At 41.5% G+C, this 19,918-nt stretch overlaps 1 protein-coding gene across 3 annotated transcripts in view; it reads right to left on the bottom strand.

Annotated features, from left to right (window-relative positions):
* LOC140185520 (sialic acid-binding Ig-like lectin 14) overlaps positions 1 to 19,918 on the bottom strand; it is a 93,519-nt gene that overhangs the window by 25,706 nt on the left and 47,895 nt on the right. For all 3 annotated transcript variants that reach the window (XR_011882639.1, XR_011882638.1, XM_072238853.1), the window contains exons 7-9: positions 16,643 to 16,686; positions 7,080 to 7,139; positions 6,905 to 7,002 (exon numbers count right to left, since the gene is read on the bottom strand). Coding sequence is in view for 1 of the 3 variants with exons in the window: in XM_072238853.1 (XP_072094954.1) it covers positions 6,905 to 7,002; positions 7,080 to 7,139; positions 16,643 to 16,686 (202 nt within the window). In the remaining 2 variants the exon portion in view is untranslated. The remainder of the gene's footprint in view (positions 1 to 6,904; positions 7,003 to 7,079; positions 7,140 to 16,642; positions 16,687 to 19,918) is intronic.

Genomic DNA, 19,918 nt, shown 5'->3' on the forward strand with positions numbered 1-19,918 from the left:
CATTATGTATTATGTAAAGTTATATAGTATAGTAATATTATAATCTGTAAATTTACTATCTTTCCTAGATTGAAAGAGGATAATAGTTGAGGAGTATTTTGCTGACTGGAAGGGATTAGTGCTGGGACCATTGTCGCTTGCTATACATATAAATGAATAGACTGCAGATGCTGGAAACTGGAGGGAAAAATAAAATGCTCGAGGAACTCAGCAGGTTAGGCAGCATCAAGGTGGTGCCAGCGATCGACACAACTAATGGCGATGTCCTGCAGACAGTTCACAAAATTACTTCTTCTTCTCTTCCTTTTTAAAAATATACTTCTCCTACTAATCTGTGTGCAATTGCAGCCTGTATTTTACATTTTGGTAATGTGTTTTTGGGCCGACTGAGTGACCTGGCGCTTTTGCTGTCTCCAAGGGAATTTGGCGTGGTTGCGAGCGAGGTTGACAATGGAGTGTGCAGCCTAATGGCAGAGCATATACCCATGATTGCCTCCATTACTCGCCGATTAAAGCGCCAAGGAAGACTGAAATCAAAGAGGCCAAGAGCAGAAGGCGAGCGGGTGTTCAGCGCAGTCTGCCCGCGTTTCACTGGTCTCCCTCTCACTCACTGCTGCCAGAGGGAGGTGCAGGAGAGTTGAGTCTTGGACAAGGATTGATTAGCTAAGTTTGTGGATTGGACTCATTTTTAAGAGGACTCTGCAGCTCATGCTTTATTTCTTTCTGGTTTCTGGTTACTCCTTTTTTTATTGATATTTTGCGCGATTTTGATCGGAGCACTTTTTTTGCCTTTGGCATGATTTGTTTTTTTTTTGCGCGTAGTGTTCTTTTTCATGGTGTTTCCTTAGTTTGTGGCTGCCTGTGGGAAGATTAATCTCATGATGGTATACGAGTACCACACTTGACAAAAAATGTACTTTGAATCTGTGGTAGGAAATAGACAACCAACATTTCAGGTCAAGAACTGTCATCTGCATGAAGGTTCTCAAACCAAAATGTCTACTGTCTAACTCTCCTTCTGCTTGACCTGCTAAGTTCCTCCAGCGTGATATATCTAAATGACTTTGAAAAGGCATTTGGATAGGTGCTTAAAGGAGAAAGCTTTCCTCCTACATTCCAAACACATATGGATTAATAGACTAAAAGATAAAAATCTTTAAAGATTAGCTCTATTTCTCATATGTACATCAAAACATCGAAACATACAGTGAAATGCATCATTTGCGTCAAATAAAGTCAGTGTGGATTGTGCTGGAGGCAGCCTGCAACTGTTGCCACACTTCCGGTGCCAACGTAACATGCGCACAACTTATTATCCCTAACTGTATGCCTTTGGAATGTGCATCTGGAGGAAGCCCATGTGGTCATGGGGAGAACATATAACACCTTACAGCAGTGGTGGGAATCAAATCACAATCGGTGAACACTGGCGCTGTAAGGTGTTGGCGCTATCCACTACGCTACATTGGTCACATCAAGTAAATAGGCGGCGCAGACTTGTTGAGCTGGAAAGGCTTGTTACTGCCCTCTATCGTACTGCTAAGTAAATAAATAATAAAATGGGATTCATGTTGCCAGGTTTCTATGAAAGTGACTTTTACCTCTAAAGGTTAAGTAAGTCTAAAAACAGCCATTCTAGATAATAGAAATAGGTAATAAGTTGATTTCTAAATTTCAAATGGTAGGAATTTTATGATTATTTTAAGATCATTACACAAAAATCTATATACATCAGGGAAAATGTTATTGAAATATTGATACCAGATTCTGTAGGGAGTGACATCTGTTTCCAATGCTCAAAGCTAAATTTGGAGTAGCAAAGACAAAGTACTGATCAATTAAGAGGGCACAGTGCCACTGTAGTTAGTGCAGTGGTCTCACAGGCCCAGTGACCAGGCTCAATCTGACCTCTGATGCCTGACTGTGTGGAAGCTGCACACACTACCTGTGACCACATGGGCTCCCATGTATGCGCTGGCTTCCTCCTACACTACCAATACTGCTGGTTTTCAGATAAGTTGGCTCCTAAATGCTGCTTCTGGCATGGCTGGGTTGTCAAAGAATTGGGGCTTGGGAGTAGTGTTAGATGTTTATTTATTGGAGAATAGTTAATACATTCTCTATTATTTCTGTTCTTGGATCCTCACTTCCTTTGTCTTTGAGTAAGTTAACTGATAATCTGGTAGTTAAACACACTATGAGGATTTGGATACAATTCTGAAAATATTTTGGCTTATTGAAATTTTCTCTTTCGAGTCCCATTTTATCTAATTATTTTTTAAACCCTCTATGATTGATGTGGTTTTTAAAGGCTGGGATAGATTAGGTATAAAATGCTTTCAGGACTTGTTTGTAGAGGAAAGTCTTTTTCGTTTGAACAATTGTCAACTAAATATAGTTTACCCAAAACTTATTTTTTTCGATATCTACGAATAAGAGTTTTTTTTACGGTCTCAAATAAGTACATTTCCTAAAAGTTCTGATAAGAATCTACTAGATGTAATCTTTAATCTGAAACCATTTTATAATGGATCTATATCTAATATTTATAATATGCTGTTGGGAGTGAGAAGTGTTCCTTTAGATAAAATTAAAAATCTTTGGGAACAAGATTTACAGAATTCAATTTCTGAGGAAACTTGGAATCAAATTTTTTAATTGGCCAACACTTCATCGTTATGTGCCCGTCACTCTCTCCTTCAATTTAAAGTGGTCCATAGGGCCCATATGACTAAGAATAAGTTGTCTCGTTTTTACTTAGATATATCTCCGTATTGTGATAAATGTAATAATGGAGAAGCTTCACTCATTCATATGTTTTGGACATGTCCGAGTCTTGGAAAATATTGGAAAGAAGTATTTCAAACCTTTTTGATACTTTTCAAAGTAAATTTCAAGCCTAATCCTTTGATTGCTTTATTTGGTATTGTTGGAGGAAAGGATATTATTTTGGAGCCATCTAATTTGCACATTTTGGCTTTTATGTCTCTTATGGCCAGAAGGACGCTTTTGCTTAAATGGAAAGATGTGGCCTCTCCTATTCATGCCCAATGGTTACGTGATGTGATGTCGTGTTTAAATTTAGAGAAGATTCGATGTTCAATCTTTGAATCTAATCAAGACTTTCAAACATTGTGGGGACCCTTTCTGAATTATTTTCAAAACCTTTGACTTGCTGTTAAAGCACAGATGACGACTAACAATCTTTTTTCTTTTTTTTTCTATTAATCAGCTTCGGTCTTGGTAGTGGGTTAGATTTTTTTAATATAAAAAAATTATTATTTTTCAATGTTATGAACTAATTGATTTGTACGAATATAGGGTACGGAGTCTTTATATGCGATTTAGTTTAATGTATTGACATATCTATTTTTTCCTGTACTCTGCATTCTTATATATAAATTAATAATAATATTGGAAAGAAATTTACTGGCGAATAGGTTACCGAGTGGGGGAATGGGAATAATGGGAGTGTTCTGACAGCTGGCGCAGACTTGATGGGCTGAGTGGTCCTAAGAAAACATGAAAATAATTTTAAAACTTTAAATGTTCAGCTCCTTTATGCCAAAGAATATGGCTAACATACGTTAGTACAAACGCAACAGGGCCACATAGCAATCATTCTGGCTGTCTACTTCCACATCTGTTACTTAGAAACACAGGCATTGGAGCAGAGTTAGGCCAATTGGTCCATTGCCTGTCCTGATACTCACCCACACCTTCACCACCTCTTGTTATAAGTAATTATGCACTCCTGTCTGTTTCCCATATTCTAATCACCATAAACCTGAGGTAACTCAAAACTGCTGTTCATATTTTAACTCACCCCAATTCTTGTTTAACGATCAAACCCATGCCCATGCTTACAGAATACCAATAATTCTTGGTTATACAACAGCTAAATTTTAAAATCCTCATCTTCATTTTCAAACTATCCAATCACCTCAAGGCCTCTGCTTTTCCTATTGGTTCAAATCTCTGCCAGCCCGACAGCCCACAAAAATCAACAAAAAACCGCAGATGCTGAAAACCTGAAATGAAAACAGGAAACAGTGGAAACCCTTAGGAGCAAAAATGTTCTGCTTGACAACATTCTTAGCAGCTATCTTAGGACATTTTGCTACGTTAAAGGAATTTATAGAAGTGTTATGTGGATTATAAGATAGGATAATGGTGTCTTTAAAACAATGCAATGTGATTCATGCAAGAGGTCTCAGAACTGAAACATTAACTGTTTTTCTTTCTTTGGATGCTGCCTGACCTGTTTGAACCTACAAAGGCTCACCTCCAATATTAGCCTTGATTTTTTAAAATTATTCCAGCGGTGCTTTCAACTGGTAATGGCCTAAAATCAAACATCTATACTTCCTTATTTCTCTTCCTTCCTTAAAACCTACCACTTTGGGCAAGCTTGGTCATCTGCCCAAGATCTCTCTGATTTTTGGTGCAAGATTCTATTTACTAATATTCCTGTAAACAAACATAGATGTGAATAATACAACAATATCTACATCTACAATAAGAAGCAAAAGGATTATCTCTTTAATTATACCTGACTCACTTTAAGTATGTTAATCATTACACCCAATCAAGAGACACCCCACCCAAATCACAAAACTGGTGAAATTTACTTTAAAGGATACTTATTAGCTTGCTCCTAGTTCATTTTAAGAATCTACAGTCTGTCTGTTTCCTGATGCCAGTGATATGCAGAGCTTGCAGCTACTACACCTTTCCCATATAGTCTTCGGAGTTATGCATCTGACCTTAAAGTACACACTCCATAGTAGTCCTGGTACAGCAGCATAAAAGCTGCCATTAAGATAAAGGAAAAGAGGCATGGGGGTGGAAAGAGGTGAACACTTACACTCAGTGGCCACTTTGGTAGGCGCAGCAGTGGAACCCAGTGTGGTGAGAAAGTTCAAAGAGAGATGGAGTTCAAGAAAAACTTCAGTAACCAAATATAGATTTTTGTTTTCTTTTCAAAGTTGTAGAAGTTTTTTTGCGCATTTATTACTTATCAAAATGGTTGAAAATTTATGAATGCATTAGCCCTAATTTCCTCTAGCATGGTTTGTTACTAGTGGGAGAGCTGTTCCTTCAACCTGCTGTTATTTCTTTCGAGGAAAGTATATTTTTAAGTTCTTGTTGTAGCACAGCCTCTTTTGGTGGGGAGTAAATCAGACCACAAGTTATGTACTTTAATGCTCAATTAGAAGATACTATCTTCCCTTCTCTATGAAGCCTGTCTATCAACCGTACCCTTTTATTGTATCAATATTTTCAAGGCATAACTTTACAAGTATGGAATACGCCACATGGCTTCTGTATGTGCTTCAAATCAAAGCAGCACAGCAAGTTAAAACTGATCAACCTAGTGAAGGTACCAACATTACTATAATAATTTACACTCAACGGCTTCCTGTACCTAATAAAGTGGTCACTGAGTGTATTTCATAGCCCATAGTCCATCCACTTCAAGGTTCAACATGTTGTACATTCAGAGATGCTCTTCTGCACACCACTATTGTAATGCATGGTTATTTGAGTTACTGTCACCTTCTAGTCAGCTTGAACCATTGTCCACTCTCCTCTGACCCCTCTCATTTTCACCCACAGAACTGCCGCTCACTAGATATTCTTTTTTGTTTCTCGCACCATTCTATGTAAATTCCAGAGACTGTTGCGTGTGAAAATCCCAAAAGATCAGTAGTTTCTGAGATACTCAGGCCACCCTGTCTGGCAACCCCAACTATGCCATGGTCAAAGTCATTTAGATCAAATTTCTTCCCCATTCTGACATTTGGTGTGAACAACAACTGAACCTCTAGACCATGTCTGCATACTTTTATGTACTAAGTTGCTGCCACATGATTGGCTGATTAGGTATTTGCATTAATGAGCAGGTGTACAGGTGTAACTAATAAAGGGGCCACCAAGTGTACTTCCAGCGTCTGTGGCCACATTTGATCCCAATGGTTTGATTCCCTTACTGTGAGTGGCCTGAGAAATACAGCATTGAACTTTGCAGCAGGAAGCTCCTACATGCTTTCTGTCAATCAGAAATGATCTCCAGAACATCTAATGCAGAGATCAGGCAGTAAGGTATATCAACAAATCAAACCATTGCTGCCTCATTGGGAATATTTTAATTCATGTCTAGTTGGTGACTTGTTGGAGGATTTGCTCTTTGTTGTATTGTGACTGGGAAATGAAGAACATAGGTTGCAATATATTGGCTCGTTGCACCAGTAAACGTGAAATGAACACTATGCAAATTCATAAATGTCACGAGAAATGACCGGTCTAACTTCGCAGACATTGAGATTTCACTGATGTTAAAACGTTACCAAAACTACTTCATATGAATTTAAATATAAAGACAGTCTCAACTAGGTGAGCTCCCTTTCTATGTGATTGCACTATGACAGAATGTCATACTACAGGCTTTCTGCCTTTGCCTCTCCACCTACTATGAGCCCAAAATTTGCAAACATTTGCAAATGTCACATTTTCAATCTGAAGTCTCAGAGGATGACAAAGAGGCAGCAAATGGAAATGTGTCTGGAACATGTATCATCCACAGAATGAATTCTACCAACACACCTAGTCTCCTTTACCCAACATTGGAGAATAACCATCCTCTTTCAGGTCAGGGGCAGGAGATCGATCCTCCCTCCCTGTCTCTCTGTGTTTCTATCTCTCTGTTTTGCCACCTTTCCCTCTCTGTAAGCCCAGTTGCATTCAGAGCTTTCCTGTCAAAGAAGGTGTATTCAAAAAATCAAGGGCAGAGTACTTCTTTAGACACAATTGTTCAAACAAGAAACTGGCATGACTTATCTGATATATACAGATGCATTTAAGATGCACAAGGGATAGATAAACAGTTGTGTAATATTAGTACCTTGAGCTTTTGGTTATAGACACGTTTTGGACTATGAATAACAATGTCTGCATAGGAGACTTCTTCTTCACTATTACCTTCATCAACAAAGGTAGCTTCTGTAGAGGGAAAATGAAAATGTAAAACATTTATTGGAATATGTGGAAGAAGTTTAAGTCCTTGAACTTTATTTTACCTGTTGGATGCTGTCTGTTGGTTGGCTGGCTCTTCTTCCTGACTACTGCATATACTGTATCTGCCAAATGAATCAGAATGTACGGATATCAGAGATAATAATAAACTCATTTAACATTCTAACATATTGGATTGGAGAGGCCTTGTGTGGAGAATAAATTACACCAAAGATCAAAGACGCTCTGTCCGCCAGAGAAAGCAGGATCTCCCAGTGGCCACACATTTTAATTCCACGTTCCATTCCCATTCTGACATGTCTATCCACGGCCTCCTCTACTGTAAAGATGAAGTCACACTCAGGTTGGAGGAACAATACTTTATATTCCATCTGGGTAGCCTCCAACCTGATGGCATGAACATTGACTTCTCTAACTTCCGCTAATGCCCCACCTCCCCCTCGTACCCCATCCGTTATTTATTTATATACACACATTCTTTCTCTCACTCTCCTTTTTCTCCCTCTGTCCCTCTGACTATACCCCTTCCCCATCCTCTGGTTCCCCCCCCCCTCCCCAGCTTGTCTTTCTCCCCGGACCTCCTGTCCCATGATCCTCTCATATCCCTTTTGCCAATCACCTGTCCAGCTCTTGGCTCCATCCCTCCCCCTCCTGTCTTCTCCTATCATTTTGGATCTCCCCCTCCCCCTCCCACTTTCAAATCTCTTACTAGCTCTTCCTTCAGTTAGTCCTGACGAAGGGTCTCGGCCTGAAACGTCAACTGTACCTCTTCCTAGAGACGCTGCCTGGCCTGCTGCATTCACCAGCAACTTTGATGTGTGTTGCTCAAAGACCAGTTGGGCTGTTTTAGTTCTGTAAACTCCACGCAATCCTTTGCATGACTTATGGGCTGTCTAGAAATTCATCTTTAGTCAGAAGTATGATTTGGCCCAGTTTTGTAGGAGTAACACTGTCAAATGTGCAATTGTTTCCATGTGCTATGTGTCATTGTATCTGATTTTCCCAAACTTATGTTAATTTTTGATCTTACTGCCAAAAATAACTGAGCAAATACTAGTACATGGGGACGAGTATAAATATATAAGTGGTAAGAACAGATATTGTAGGACGAAGAGACTGTTTCTGCGTGGTACGACTAAGTTAGGAGCAAAATCTCTGCGTATTAAACTTTGTCTGTCCTAGATCAACACTGTTATGAGCTGATCTGCACTCTGCCTCGCCCAGCTGTGAACAGTCAGCATCAACCACGAAGCTTTCCTGTCATACCCCTCTTGCTCCTAAAGCTGCATGATTTAGTATGATTTCTTAGCAGGCGGTGGCATACGTTTTGTTAAGAGCAAATGATATTGAAAATTGATTGTAGCTCCAGCTTAACTTATTTATAACCATCGTGCCTTAATCTTGCTTGTTATCGTGCCTGAGAGCTTAACTTCCTGATTTTCTGACTGAAGTCTCACCTGCCCTGTTTACATTACTTTAGGGCTGATATTTGAAAAAAACAGGTGGTTGCAAGTTTGGTGCCTTGTAAAGAAAGTAATTTTAGAAATGAAAGTAATTTATTTCATTATAAAGCACTCTAGTTTTCTTAGCAAAGAGACCCTGGCATTTACATGAATAAATTTTAATTACTTGTTCTAAGGGAGCTGTAAAAAATACAAGGGCTAGTAACTGCTCTGGGCATCAAAACAAACACATGTTTTGTGGATGTAAATATTCCATTGCTGATGAGACAATGTACAATCAGAATTTGTCTGAAAACATTTTGTTCACAAAAGTTTAACTCTGGAATTTCATGGTTAATTGAGAAAATTGGGTCAATTTGCATTGCAGGTCAGAGAGATAAGTCGAGAAAGAGACACACCAAAGGTTGCTGGGGTTGTGAGGGAGGATGAGGGACAGAAGTGTGCCCATTAGCTTTTAAGTTTCAAGGATCTTCCCAAGCTGGAGTAGGAACAAACATTACTTTCTTGAATTATATTTGTTTAAGCTGGCCATAGACTGCGTAATTTGTCTCATTCTACCTAGGCAGAAAGTACTGGCCAGCAGGAGTTTTCATCCTTATAATGATTTGAGCTTCATATATAGTTGCCTTTGACTGCACTCAATGTGAATTCGAAGCAAGTTCATAATATAATGAATATTTCAGACCACATGACACATTGAGCTGTTGCAAAATAAAAACAAGTATCCATTGACTATTCTTGTGCTTTAACTATTTTCGCTTTGACTGTCAGAACATGAAGAAAAACTTACAAACTCCCACAGCCCCTGACAGCCCTGTGATTTCAGTTTCTGAAGCCGACCTGAGAGCATCCTTCAGAAGGGTAAACCCAAGTTAAGCATCTGGCCCAGACAGTGTACCTGGCTGAGAACTGAAGACCTGTGCTAATCAACTGGCTGGACTGTTCGCTGACATCTTTAACCTCTCTCTTCAGCAGTATGAAGTACCCACCTGCTTCAAGGAGGCTTTAATCATACTGTTGCCCAAGAAGAATGTGGTAATCTGCCTCAGTGATTATTCTCCAGTAGCACTTACATACATTGTGATGAAGTGCTCTGAGAGTTTGGTCATGAAACATATCAACTCCTGCCTGAGGAGTCACTTGGATCTGCTCCAATTTGCCTACCGTCACAACAGGTCACCAGCAGATGCCATTTCACTCAGCCCTGGAACATCAGGACAGTGAAGCTGCATACATCAGGATGCTCTTCATTGACATTCATACCTTTTACAAAACTACCTTTTACAGCTATCTTGACTATACTTCTTCCCACCCTGTCTCCTGTAAAAATCCCATTCCCTTTTCTCAGTTCCATCGTCTCTGCCACATCTGTTCCTGGGATGAGGCTTTCCTTTCTAGAAGATCAGAGATGTCTTCTTTTTTCAAAAAAAAAAACAGGGTTTCCCTTCCTCCACCATTGACGCTGCCCTCACCCCATCTTCCTACCACCTGAACAGGGATAGAGTTGCTTTTGTCCTCACCTACCATCCCATGAGCCTCCCCATCTAACACATCATGCTCCACAATTTCTGCGATCTTCAACATGATCCTCCTACCAAATACATCTTTACTCCCCACCTCCCCCCACCACCACTCTACCCACCACCGCACTATCCAATTTCCGCAGAGATCACTCCCTCCAAGATCCTATTGTCTGTTCATCCCTCCCCACTTATCCACTAATCTCCCTCCTGGCACTTACCCCTGCAAGAAAGAAGAAGTGGCCATTCAACTCCTTCCTTACCACCATGCAGGACCTCAAACAGTCCTTCCAGCCGATGCAACACTTCACCTTTGAATCTGTTGGGGTCTTCTACTGTACCTGGTGCTCCTGATTTGGCCTCCTCTACGTTGGTGAGACCCAACATAGATTGGGGAACTGCTTTATCAAGCGCCTCACTCCATCCGCAAGAAGCAAGATTTCCCGGTGGCTAACCATTTAAAATCCAGTCCCATTCCCATTCTAACATGTCCGTCTATTGCATCCTCTACTGCCACAATGAGGCCACACTCAGGTTGGAGGAGCATCACCTCATATTCCATCTGTGTAGCCTCTAACTTGATGTCATGAACATCGATTACTTTAGCTTCCGGTAATTTTCCCTTCCCCTTCCCTCTTCTTCAATTCCCCACTCTGGCTCCCCTCTTACCTCTTCTCTTTTTCTCACCGGCCCGTCACCTCCCTGATGTCCCTCCTCTTTTCCTATAGCCTATGCTCCATTCTCCTCTCTTATCAGATTCCTTCATCTCCAGCTATTTACCTTTTCCACCGATCACCTCCCAGCTTCTTACTTCATCGCCCCTCCCCCATCCACCTGGCTTCACCCGTCACCTTCTTGCCTGTACTCTTTCCCCTCCCCACCTTCTTATTTTGGCTCCTTTCCCCTTCCTTTTAAGTCCTGATGAAGTGTCTTGGCCCAAAATATTGACTGTTTATTCATTTACATAGATGCTGCCTGACCTGCTGATATTCTGCAGCATTTTGTATGTGTTGCTCTTCATTGACTACAGCCCTGCATTCAACACTATCATTCCGTCAAAACTATTCAATACGCTCCAAGACCTAGGCCTCGATATCTCCTTGTGCAACTGGATCCTCGATTTCCTCACTTGTAGACCCCAGTCCGTTCGGATTTGCAACAACACCTACTCCACGATCTCCATCAGCACAGGAGCACCACAAAGCTGTGTGCTTAGCCCCCCTGCTCTACTCATTTTATACTTCTGACTGTGAGGCTAAGTACGGCTGAGAACACCACTGATGTTGCCTGGATAAAAGGTGGTGATGGATCAGCATAAAGGAAGGAGATTGAATGATGCCACAACAACAACCTCTCTCTCAATGTCAACAAAATCAAAGAGCTAATTATTGACTACAGGATGAGGAAACTGTTTATCCATGAGCCAGTCTCCATCAGGGAATTAGAGGGAGATAGAGAGGGTCAGCAACTTTAAATTCTTTGGTGTCCTGTACTAGCATATAGGTGCCATTACAAAGAAGGCATGGCAGAGCCTCTGTTTCCTTAGAAGTTTGAAAATTTGGCATGCCATCAACAACTTGGAGAAACTCCTATAGATGCATAGTGCAGAGTATCATGACTGGTTGCATAAGGCCTGATATGGAAAAACCAATGCCCAAGAGCAGAACAGCCTGCAAAAAGTGGAGGATACATCCCAGTTCATCACAGTAGAGGGGAGGAACCAATGCCCAGTTCTACTGAGCCCATCTACAAGGAGTTCTGCCACAAGAAAGCAACATCCATCATCAAAGAACATCCATTATCCAGGCCACGCTCTCTTCTCACTGCTGCCATAGGGAAGGAGGTGCAGGAGCCTCAGGACCTGGTGACATATATATATATACTTGGATAATAAATGCACTTTGAATTTTGAACTTCGTGCATCCCCAATATGTCTATTTTCCTCTTGCCTTTGCTTGTCTAAATACTCCAGCATGTCCTCCCCTGAGTCTGTAGCATGAGTAGCGAAAGGCTGCTGACCCAACAATGAATGTTGCAGATAGCCTTGCAGAGTAACCTCAAGCAGCTCTGTGGCTTTAAGGTGTTGCTTCAAAATTCAGTGACTCAATCAGCAGTAACCGGGAAGCAAGCTAGATGTTGGTGCTGGTTTCACAGCTCTTCAGACAAGGGTGGGAGATACGTTAGTGAATATTGCTCAATGTCAATACCTGCCGTGACTGACATACTAGCAATGTGTGCAAGCCGTGATCTTTGCATTTGAGAACTGGCATAATGGTAACGTGTGTGGTCTATATGAAGGTTACACTTGAGAGCTGATAATTGAAGCTGATGGTGCATGCAGCTGTGTTAAAACCCAGCCATGCAACTGGTTAGTTAGTGAGCTCTTGATTTAACGATGATTTCAACTGACTTTGGTCGAACATATGAGTTCAAAGAATTTTCTACAATGTACTGCATTCAGGCCCTTGGAGCCTAACTCCTTCCAATCACATCCATATTGCTTCCCTCCAAGATTACTGCCACATTACTGTGTGATTGGAAGATCCCCTCACCTCCAAATGACAGAGGTCCCAATATGTTTTCATCACTTTGTCAACCAAGGCATTCAGTATTGTCCTGATCAACCTGTTCTTTGCCTTCATCCTTTTCCTGCAATTTCTTTCAATAAACTGCAGTGGCCATCAGAATAATTTCCATCACTGGCTCCACTTACAGCACATCTTCCCTTTAAGGGATGTAGGCTGATTTTAATCACTGAGGTAATGGTATAAAACAGAAAGAGGTGTAAACAGTCAGTGAGCCAGGTGGCATCTATGGGGAGGGAAAGTTAATGTGTCAGGGCAAACACCCGCCTGAAGCATTCCACTCTGCAAAAACACAGATGCTCTGGACATGTAATCTTTGAAGTGATACACAGCATCCCGGACTGAAGTTTCAACATGATGAACTGCGGAGAGTCCAATTTTCCTGAAGAACATTCAGCACCCCTTTAGCCAGTGGTTCTCAAACTTTCTCTGCTCATGGTCCACTTGTGTCTTTCGTTTACCTCTGTGGACCTTGACCCCTATTGTCTCCATTAGTTGCTAAAGTTATTTTTTTGGTCAACTGTACTAATTATTCTAATATATAGTCAATATTTGTTTTAACAGGTTATATGCATTATATGTTAAATATACAGTAATGTTACAGATGTATATGAAATATAAAACTGTTCCAAAACACTATTTATTATATAATATTCTTCGAATCAGCAACGAAAAAGCAGTTAATTTTGTTACTTTGGGTACTTAGTGAGATCTTTGGAATTGATCCTTACCATAATAGGTTTAATGTCATCTTCCACGCATATTTTGAGTTAGATATGGCCCTTGTGGCTACGGGGGTCAGGGGGTATGGAGGGAAGGCTGGGGCGGGGTTCTGAGTTGGATGATCAGCCATGATCATAATAAATGGCGGTGCAGGCTCGAAGGGCCGAATGCCCTACTCCTGCACCTATTTTCTATGTTTCTATGTTTCTATAATAGGTCTACAGTGGATATGTTCTCGTTGGCTCTCCACACAGCCTTGAATCACCTGGACAATATTTATACTCATGTCAGGCTGCTGTTCATTGCCTACAAGTCAGCGTTTAACACAATTATTTCTGTAGTCCTGATCAAAAAGCTCCAAAACCTGGGTCTCTGTACCTCCCTCTGCAACTGGAGCTTTGACTTCCTCACCGGGAGACCACAGTCTGTGCAGAACATAAATAACATCTCCATCTTCCTGATAACCAACACTGGTGCACCTCAGGGATGCATGCTTAGCCCACTGCCCTATCCTTTCTACACCCGTGACTGTGTGGCTAGGCACAGCTCCGATGCCATCTGCAAATTTGCTGATATAACAACTATTGTTGACAGAGTTTCAGATGGTGACAATAAGACAAGATAGATCAGCTGGTTGAGTGGTGTCACAGCAACAACCTTGCACGTAACATCAGTAAGACAACAGAATTATTATAGACTTCAGAAAGGTAAGACAAGGGAAGACATACCAGTTCTAATACAGGGATCAGAAGTGGAAAGAGGGAGCAATTTCAAGTTTCTGGGTGTCAACATCACTGAGGATGTACCCTGGACCCAGCACGTCGATGCAGTTACAAAGAAGGCACGAAAGTGGTTATATTTCATTAGGAGTTTGAGGAGGTTTGGTATGTCACAAAAGAAACTGGCAAATTTCACCAAATATACCACAGAGAGCATTCTGACTGTCTTCATCACTGTCTGGTATAGCATGGCTACTGCACAGGATCAGAATAAGCTGCAGAACGCTGTGAACTCAGTCAGCTCCATCATGGGCATGAGCCTCCCCAGCATCCAGGACATCTTCAAGGTATGATGCCTCAAAAAAGGCGAACCCCCATCACCTAGGACGTACATCCTCTCATTGCTACTAATAGGGAGGAGGTACAGGAGCCTGAAGGCACATACTCAACAATTCAGGAATAACTTCTGCCCCTCTGCCATCGATTTCTGAATGGACACTGAGCCCATGTACACTACCTCACTACTATTTTTTCTCTCTTTTTGCACTATTTATTTAATTTAACATTTTTAAAGAAATATATGTAGATATATATACATATACACACACTGTATATATACTTAGTATAATTTGCAGTTCTTTTATTTTTATGTATTGTACTGCCACCACACAACAACCAATTTCATGACATATGCCGGTGATATTAATTCTGACTGATTCCGATGCAAATTAGCGAGTTTTTGAATATCTAGTTGCAACTTGGTTGAAGATAATCGAAGACCACCTCTTTTCACAACATCAAGACGGTTGCAAGCTTTTGATAGCAGGTGAAGAGCATGACAAAAATCACATTCAACTGGATTCAGATCGCCGGCAGGTGGTAAGAGTGGGCTCCCTCACCTCTGTCCCTCAGACCCTCAACACAGGTGCCCCTCAGGGCTGTGTCCTAAGCCCCCTCCTTTACTCTCTGTATACCTATGACTATGTCACCACCCACAGCTCCAATCTGCTAATTAAATTTGCTGATGATACTACAATGATTGGCCTTATCTCAAATAATAACAAGGCAGCCTAGAGAGAAGTCATCATCCTGACACAGTGGTGTCAAGAAAACAACCTTTCCCTCAATGTCGCAAAAACAAAGTAGCTGGTTGTGGACTACGGGAGGAATGGAGACAGGCCAACCCCTATTGACATCAATGGATCTGGGGTTGAGAGGGTGAACAGATCCTTGGCATCCACATCACCAAGGATCTCACGTGGTCTGTACATACCAGCTGTGTGGTGAAAAAAGCACAACAGCGCCTCTTTCACCTCAGATGGTTGAAGAAATTTAGTATGGGCCCCCAAATCCTAAGAACTTTCTACAGGGGCACAATTGAGAGCATCCTGACTGGCTGCATCACTGCCTGGTATGGGAACTGTACTTCCCTCAATTGCAGGACGCCACAGAGAGTGGTACAGACAGCCCAGCGCATCTGTAGTTGTGAACTTCCCACTATTCAGGACATTTACACAGACAAGTGTGTAAAAAGGGCCCAAGGGATCATTGGGGACCCGAGTCATCCCAACCACAAACTGCTCCAGCTGCTACTATCCGGGAAACGGTACCGCAGCATAAAAGCCAGGACCAACAGGATCCGGGACAGCTTCTTCCACCAGGCCATCAGACTGATGAACTCACGCTGATTTGAGTGTACTCTATATTATATTGACTGTTCTATTTATTATAAATTACAATGATTGTACATTGCACATTTAGACAAGGACATAATGTAAAGATTTTTACTCATGTTTGTGAAGGATGTAAGAAATAAAGTCAATTCAATTCACATGATTTCCCTTTTAACAACTGCACTTGCCTGATACAATGTTATTGATCAATCAGAGAAATAAATCCTGTCACAAGTACAGAAAAGTCTGAGGAAAGCCACTATACTGGAATGCAAGACTGACTATATGTCCACAGTCACCCACTCTCTCTCAATAATTCTGCACCTACCATGAGTATCTTTTAAATTTATTCTTGTATTGTACAGATTATATGCCAATATATCATGCTGTTGATTTAGTTGGATAGTGCAGGGGTGGCACTGGGATGTGGTGGGGGGAAAGTTTCTGGGCTAATGATCAGGATGCGATGGTTTTTGAAGACATTGGCAGAAGAGGTGGGCACAGAGGTTAGGAGAAATTGGTATGATGGAAAATTAAAAAAGGCATCTACCTGGGGGATATTGGATGCCTTAGACTTTTGGATAACGATTCATATACAGTTGAATCCTTTGGTAGTGCCAATAAACTCAATCATTAATATCCAATTCAGTGCTCTTATAGATCTCATAGGTAAAGTCGGACTTTGCACAAATAGGTGGTGCACTCTATCTGATACCACTGCGTGCCCAACATGTGCCAGCACTTTCTGGTCATGAAATGCCAGCAGCAGTTTTCCATGACAATCTTCAGCTTGGAATTAAAACTGGTCCACCAAGCACAAACATCTGGCCGTAGCTAGAGTACATGAATGTTAATGTCCTACAACGTGGCATTTTCAAAGTTCTACAGAAACACCTAAATAGTGGTAGCATACGATGGCCTTACCTATCTCATGGCCGCAGCTTGCACTCCTGTCCATGGTTCTTGAACTTTGAACAGACAGAAATAAAACAAAATCAATACAAAGTACAAAGTATTTCAGAAGAAAACATTATCAGCCTCACTTCATTCTTCATTCATGATAATGGACGGAAACAGTCACCATCTTAAGTACTGTTTAATGACTTACATAATAGTACACTAAAACTCTGTATGCTTAATGCCTTGTATTAACTTATCTCCCAATATTACGATGTGTAGAACAATTATCTATCCAAATTTCCATTCCACACAGAGCCATTCAAACAATCCTTTGAAATAAGTATTCAATTAAATTGATAGTGCTTGTTATGATTACATCATTCATCTTCTGAACTCGTAAATGCTGTAAAACCAACAGCTATTGAAGAATAATATTGTGGCACTCCGGGTGGGGGGGTGGGGGGCAAGGTCGACAGCCTGCCCCAGCATTCCCAGTTTCCAGTGTTATTTATTGATTTTGTTTTACAATGCTTTCGTGGGATGTTCAGGTTCATTTATTATTACATTTTAGCTTGGGTTATACAGTTATTCACTTGCGTGTTTGTGGGTCACCCATCCAGGGTGTGTAATAAAGGCGGGAGGAGAAGATGGCGGCGCGACGCAGCTCACAGCGACCACTCCGGTGGTGATGTCTGTTATCTGTCAAGTAGGGTGCCGTGCACAATCCTGATTTGATGGAGACGGACGTGAGAGCATGGAGGAACATCTGGAGAAACTTCTGAAATGCCTGCTTCGCTGCTGCTGCTACTGTGTGATCCAGAATCTCCGGAGGGGAAGGCCCCGAGTCCTCGGCTTTGCTTGTTGCTCGGCGGCCGGGGTGGGGTCGAAGCGCTCGGCAGAGGATGGTGCTCAGTGCTTGGTGTCGGAGGGCTGGTCGGAGGCTCGAAGTTTTCAGATGGACTCAGAGTCGGCTGCGGTCGGGTGCTTCCAATGGTGCTGCATCAGCAAGTTTGCAGCGCTTGGAGGTTCATGGCGGGGAGAGTTTCTCCCTTCTACCGTCTGCGTGAGATGATGGGGCTATCGGGACTTTGAGACTTTTTTACCACGCCCTTGGTCTGCTCTTTATCAAATTATGGTATTGCTTTGCACTGTTGTAACTATATGTTATAATTATGGGGTTTTGTCAGTTTTAGTCTTGGTTTGTCCTGTGTTTCTGTGATATCATTCTGGAGGAACATTGTATCATCTTTTAATGCATACATTTCAGTAAATGAGGACTGAGTGTCCTCATAATCTAATCTCATCTAATAGTCATCTCCCCCGTCTGTATGTGACTGAATGGGTTCTCTCCCTGGGTCACAGCACCTGGTCTGTTTTTGTGCTTATCACAATAAAAAAGTCTGTTGAGTTAAACGAGCTTTTCTCGTCTGTCATCATGGACCGAATGCTTGCCACAATATTTTATCCTATGCGAATTGAACATAAATATTTTCCTTTAACAAAGGAGTTGCATTCCATAATTTTAGCAAATCAGCACTCTTAAAATCAGTAATGAAAAAGATACAAATAGCTGACTGGATGTTAATGTTACTGTTAGTTCAACAGAAATTTCACAAGGCACAATTTATTGCCATCATTAATTAATGCAATCAAAAGTACTGGTGGTGATCTGGAATTCCACATCAAGGTGCATCTTAATTTTTTTGTGCTCTGGTGCAAAAAAAATATGCCCAGGGATTAAAGTTTATAAAGATGCAAGAAAGCTGCTGATCACTTAAGGGAAATTATGCAGTGCTGCATATGGAAAATAGTGAAGGTACAGCAAACATTCTGGGATACTGTGCACACAAAGCTGGTGATGGTAATGGCTTCATGGTGTTCTGTTACAGGAGGCTTGGTGGAGTAAGATGCATTGATGTTGCTGAGTTTGGAGTTAGAACACAAACACAGAACATAGAACAGTACAGTATGGGAACAGACCCTTTGGCACTCAACGTTTTGCCAAACTAATTAAATTAGTAATAAAATGTCCATCTCTGCTAATCTCTTCTGCCTGCACAATGTCCATATCTTTCCATAGAGAGAAATAAAGAGTCAACATTTCAGGCTGAGATCCTTATCGGGAGAAGCCTTTCCAGTCCTGATGAAGGGTTTCACCCCAAAACATAGAAACATAGAAATCTAGAAAGCCTACAGCACAACACAGGCCCTTCGGCCCACAATGCTGTGCCGAACATGTACTTACTTTAGAAATTACCTAGGGTTACCCATAGCCCTCTATTTTTCTAAGCTCCAGGAGTCTCTTAAAAGACCTTATCATATCTGCCTCCACCACTGTCGCCGGCAGCCCATTCCATGCACTCACCACTCTCTGCGTAAAAAAAACTTACCCCTGACATTTCCTCTGTACCTACTTCCAAGCACCTTAAAACTGTGCCCTTTCATGTTAGCCATTTCAGCCCTGGAGAAAAAGCCTCTGACTATACACACATTGACTTTTTATTCCTCTCCATCGTTCCTCTGGCATTTCCTGTGTGTTACTCTAGATTTTCAGCACCTACAAAATCTCTTGTGCTCATATCCTTCCATATTCTGCACATTCACATGCCTATCCAAGAGCTTCTTTAATGCCTCTATCATATTTACCTTCACCAGTATGCTAGGCAGCAGATTCCAGGCACTTACATAGTCATAGTCATAGTCATACTTTATTGATCCCGGGGGAAATTGGTTTTCGTTACAGTTGCCCCATAAATAATAAATAGTAATAGAACCATAAATAGTTAAATAGTAATATGTAAATTATGCCAGTAAATTATGAAATAAGTCCAGGACCAGCCTATCGGCTCAGAGTGTCTGACCCTCCAAGGGAGGAGTTGTAAAGTTTGATGGCCACAGGCAGGAATGACTTCCTATGACGCTCTGTGTTGCATCTCGGAGGAATGAGTCTCTGGCTGAATGTACTCCTGTGCCCAACCAGTACATTATGTAGTGGATGGGAGACATTGACCAAGATGGCATGCAACTTGGACAGCATCCTCTTTTCAGACACCACCGTCAGAGAGTCCAGTTCCATCCCCACAACATCACTGGCCTTACGAATGAGTTTGTTGATTCTGTTGGTGTCTGCTACCCTCAGCCTGCTGCCCCAGCACACAACAGCAAACATGATAGCACTGGCCACCACAGCCTCGTAGAACATCCTCAGCATTGTCCGGCAGATGTTAAAGGACCTCAGTCTCCTCAGGAAATAGAGACGGCTCTGACCCTTCTTGTAGACAGCCTCAGTGTTCTTAGACT

The sequence above is a fragment of the Mobula birostris genome, chromosome 20, assembly GCF_030028105.1.
Source record: "Mobula birostris isolate sMobBir1 chromosome 20, sMobBir1.hap1, whole genome shotgun sequence".
Taxonomy (NCBI): Eukaryota; Metazoa; Chordata; class Chondrichthyes; order Myliobatiformes; family Myliobatidae; genus Mobula; species Mobula birostris.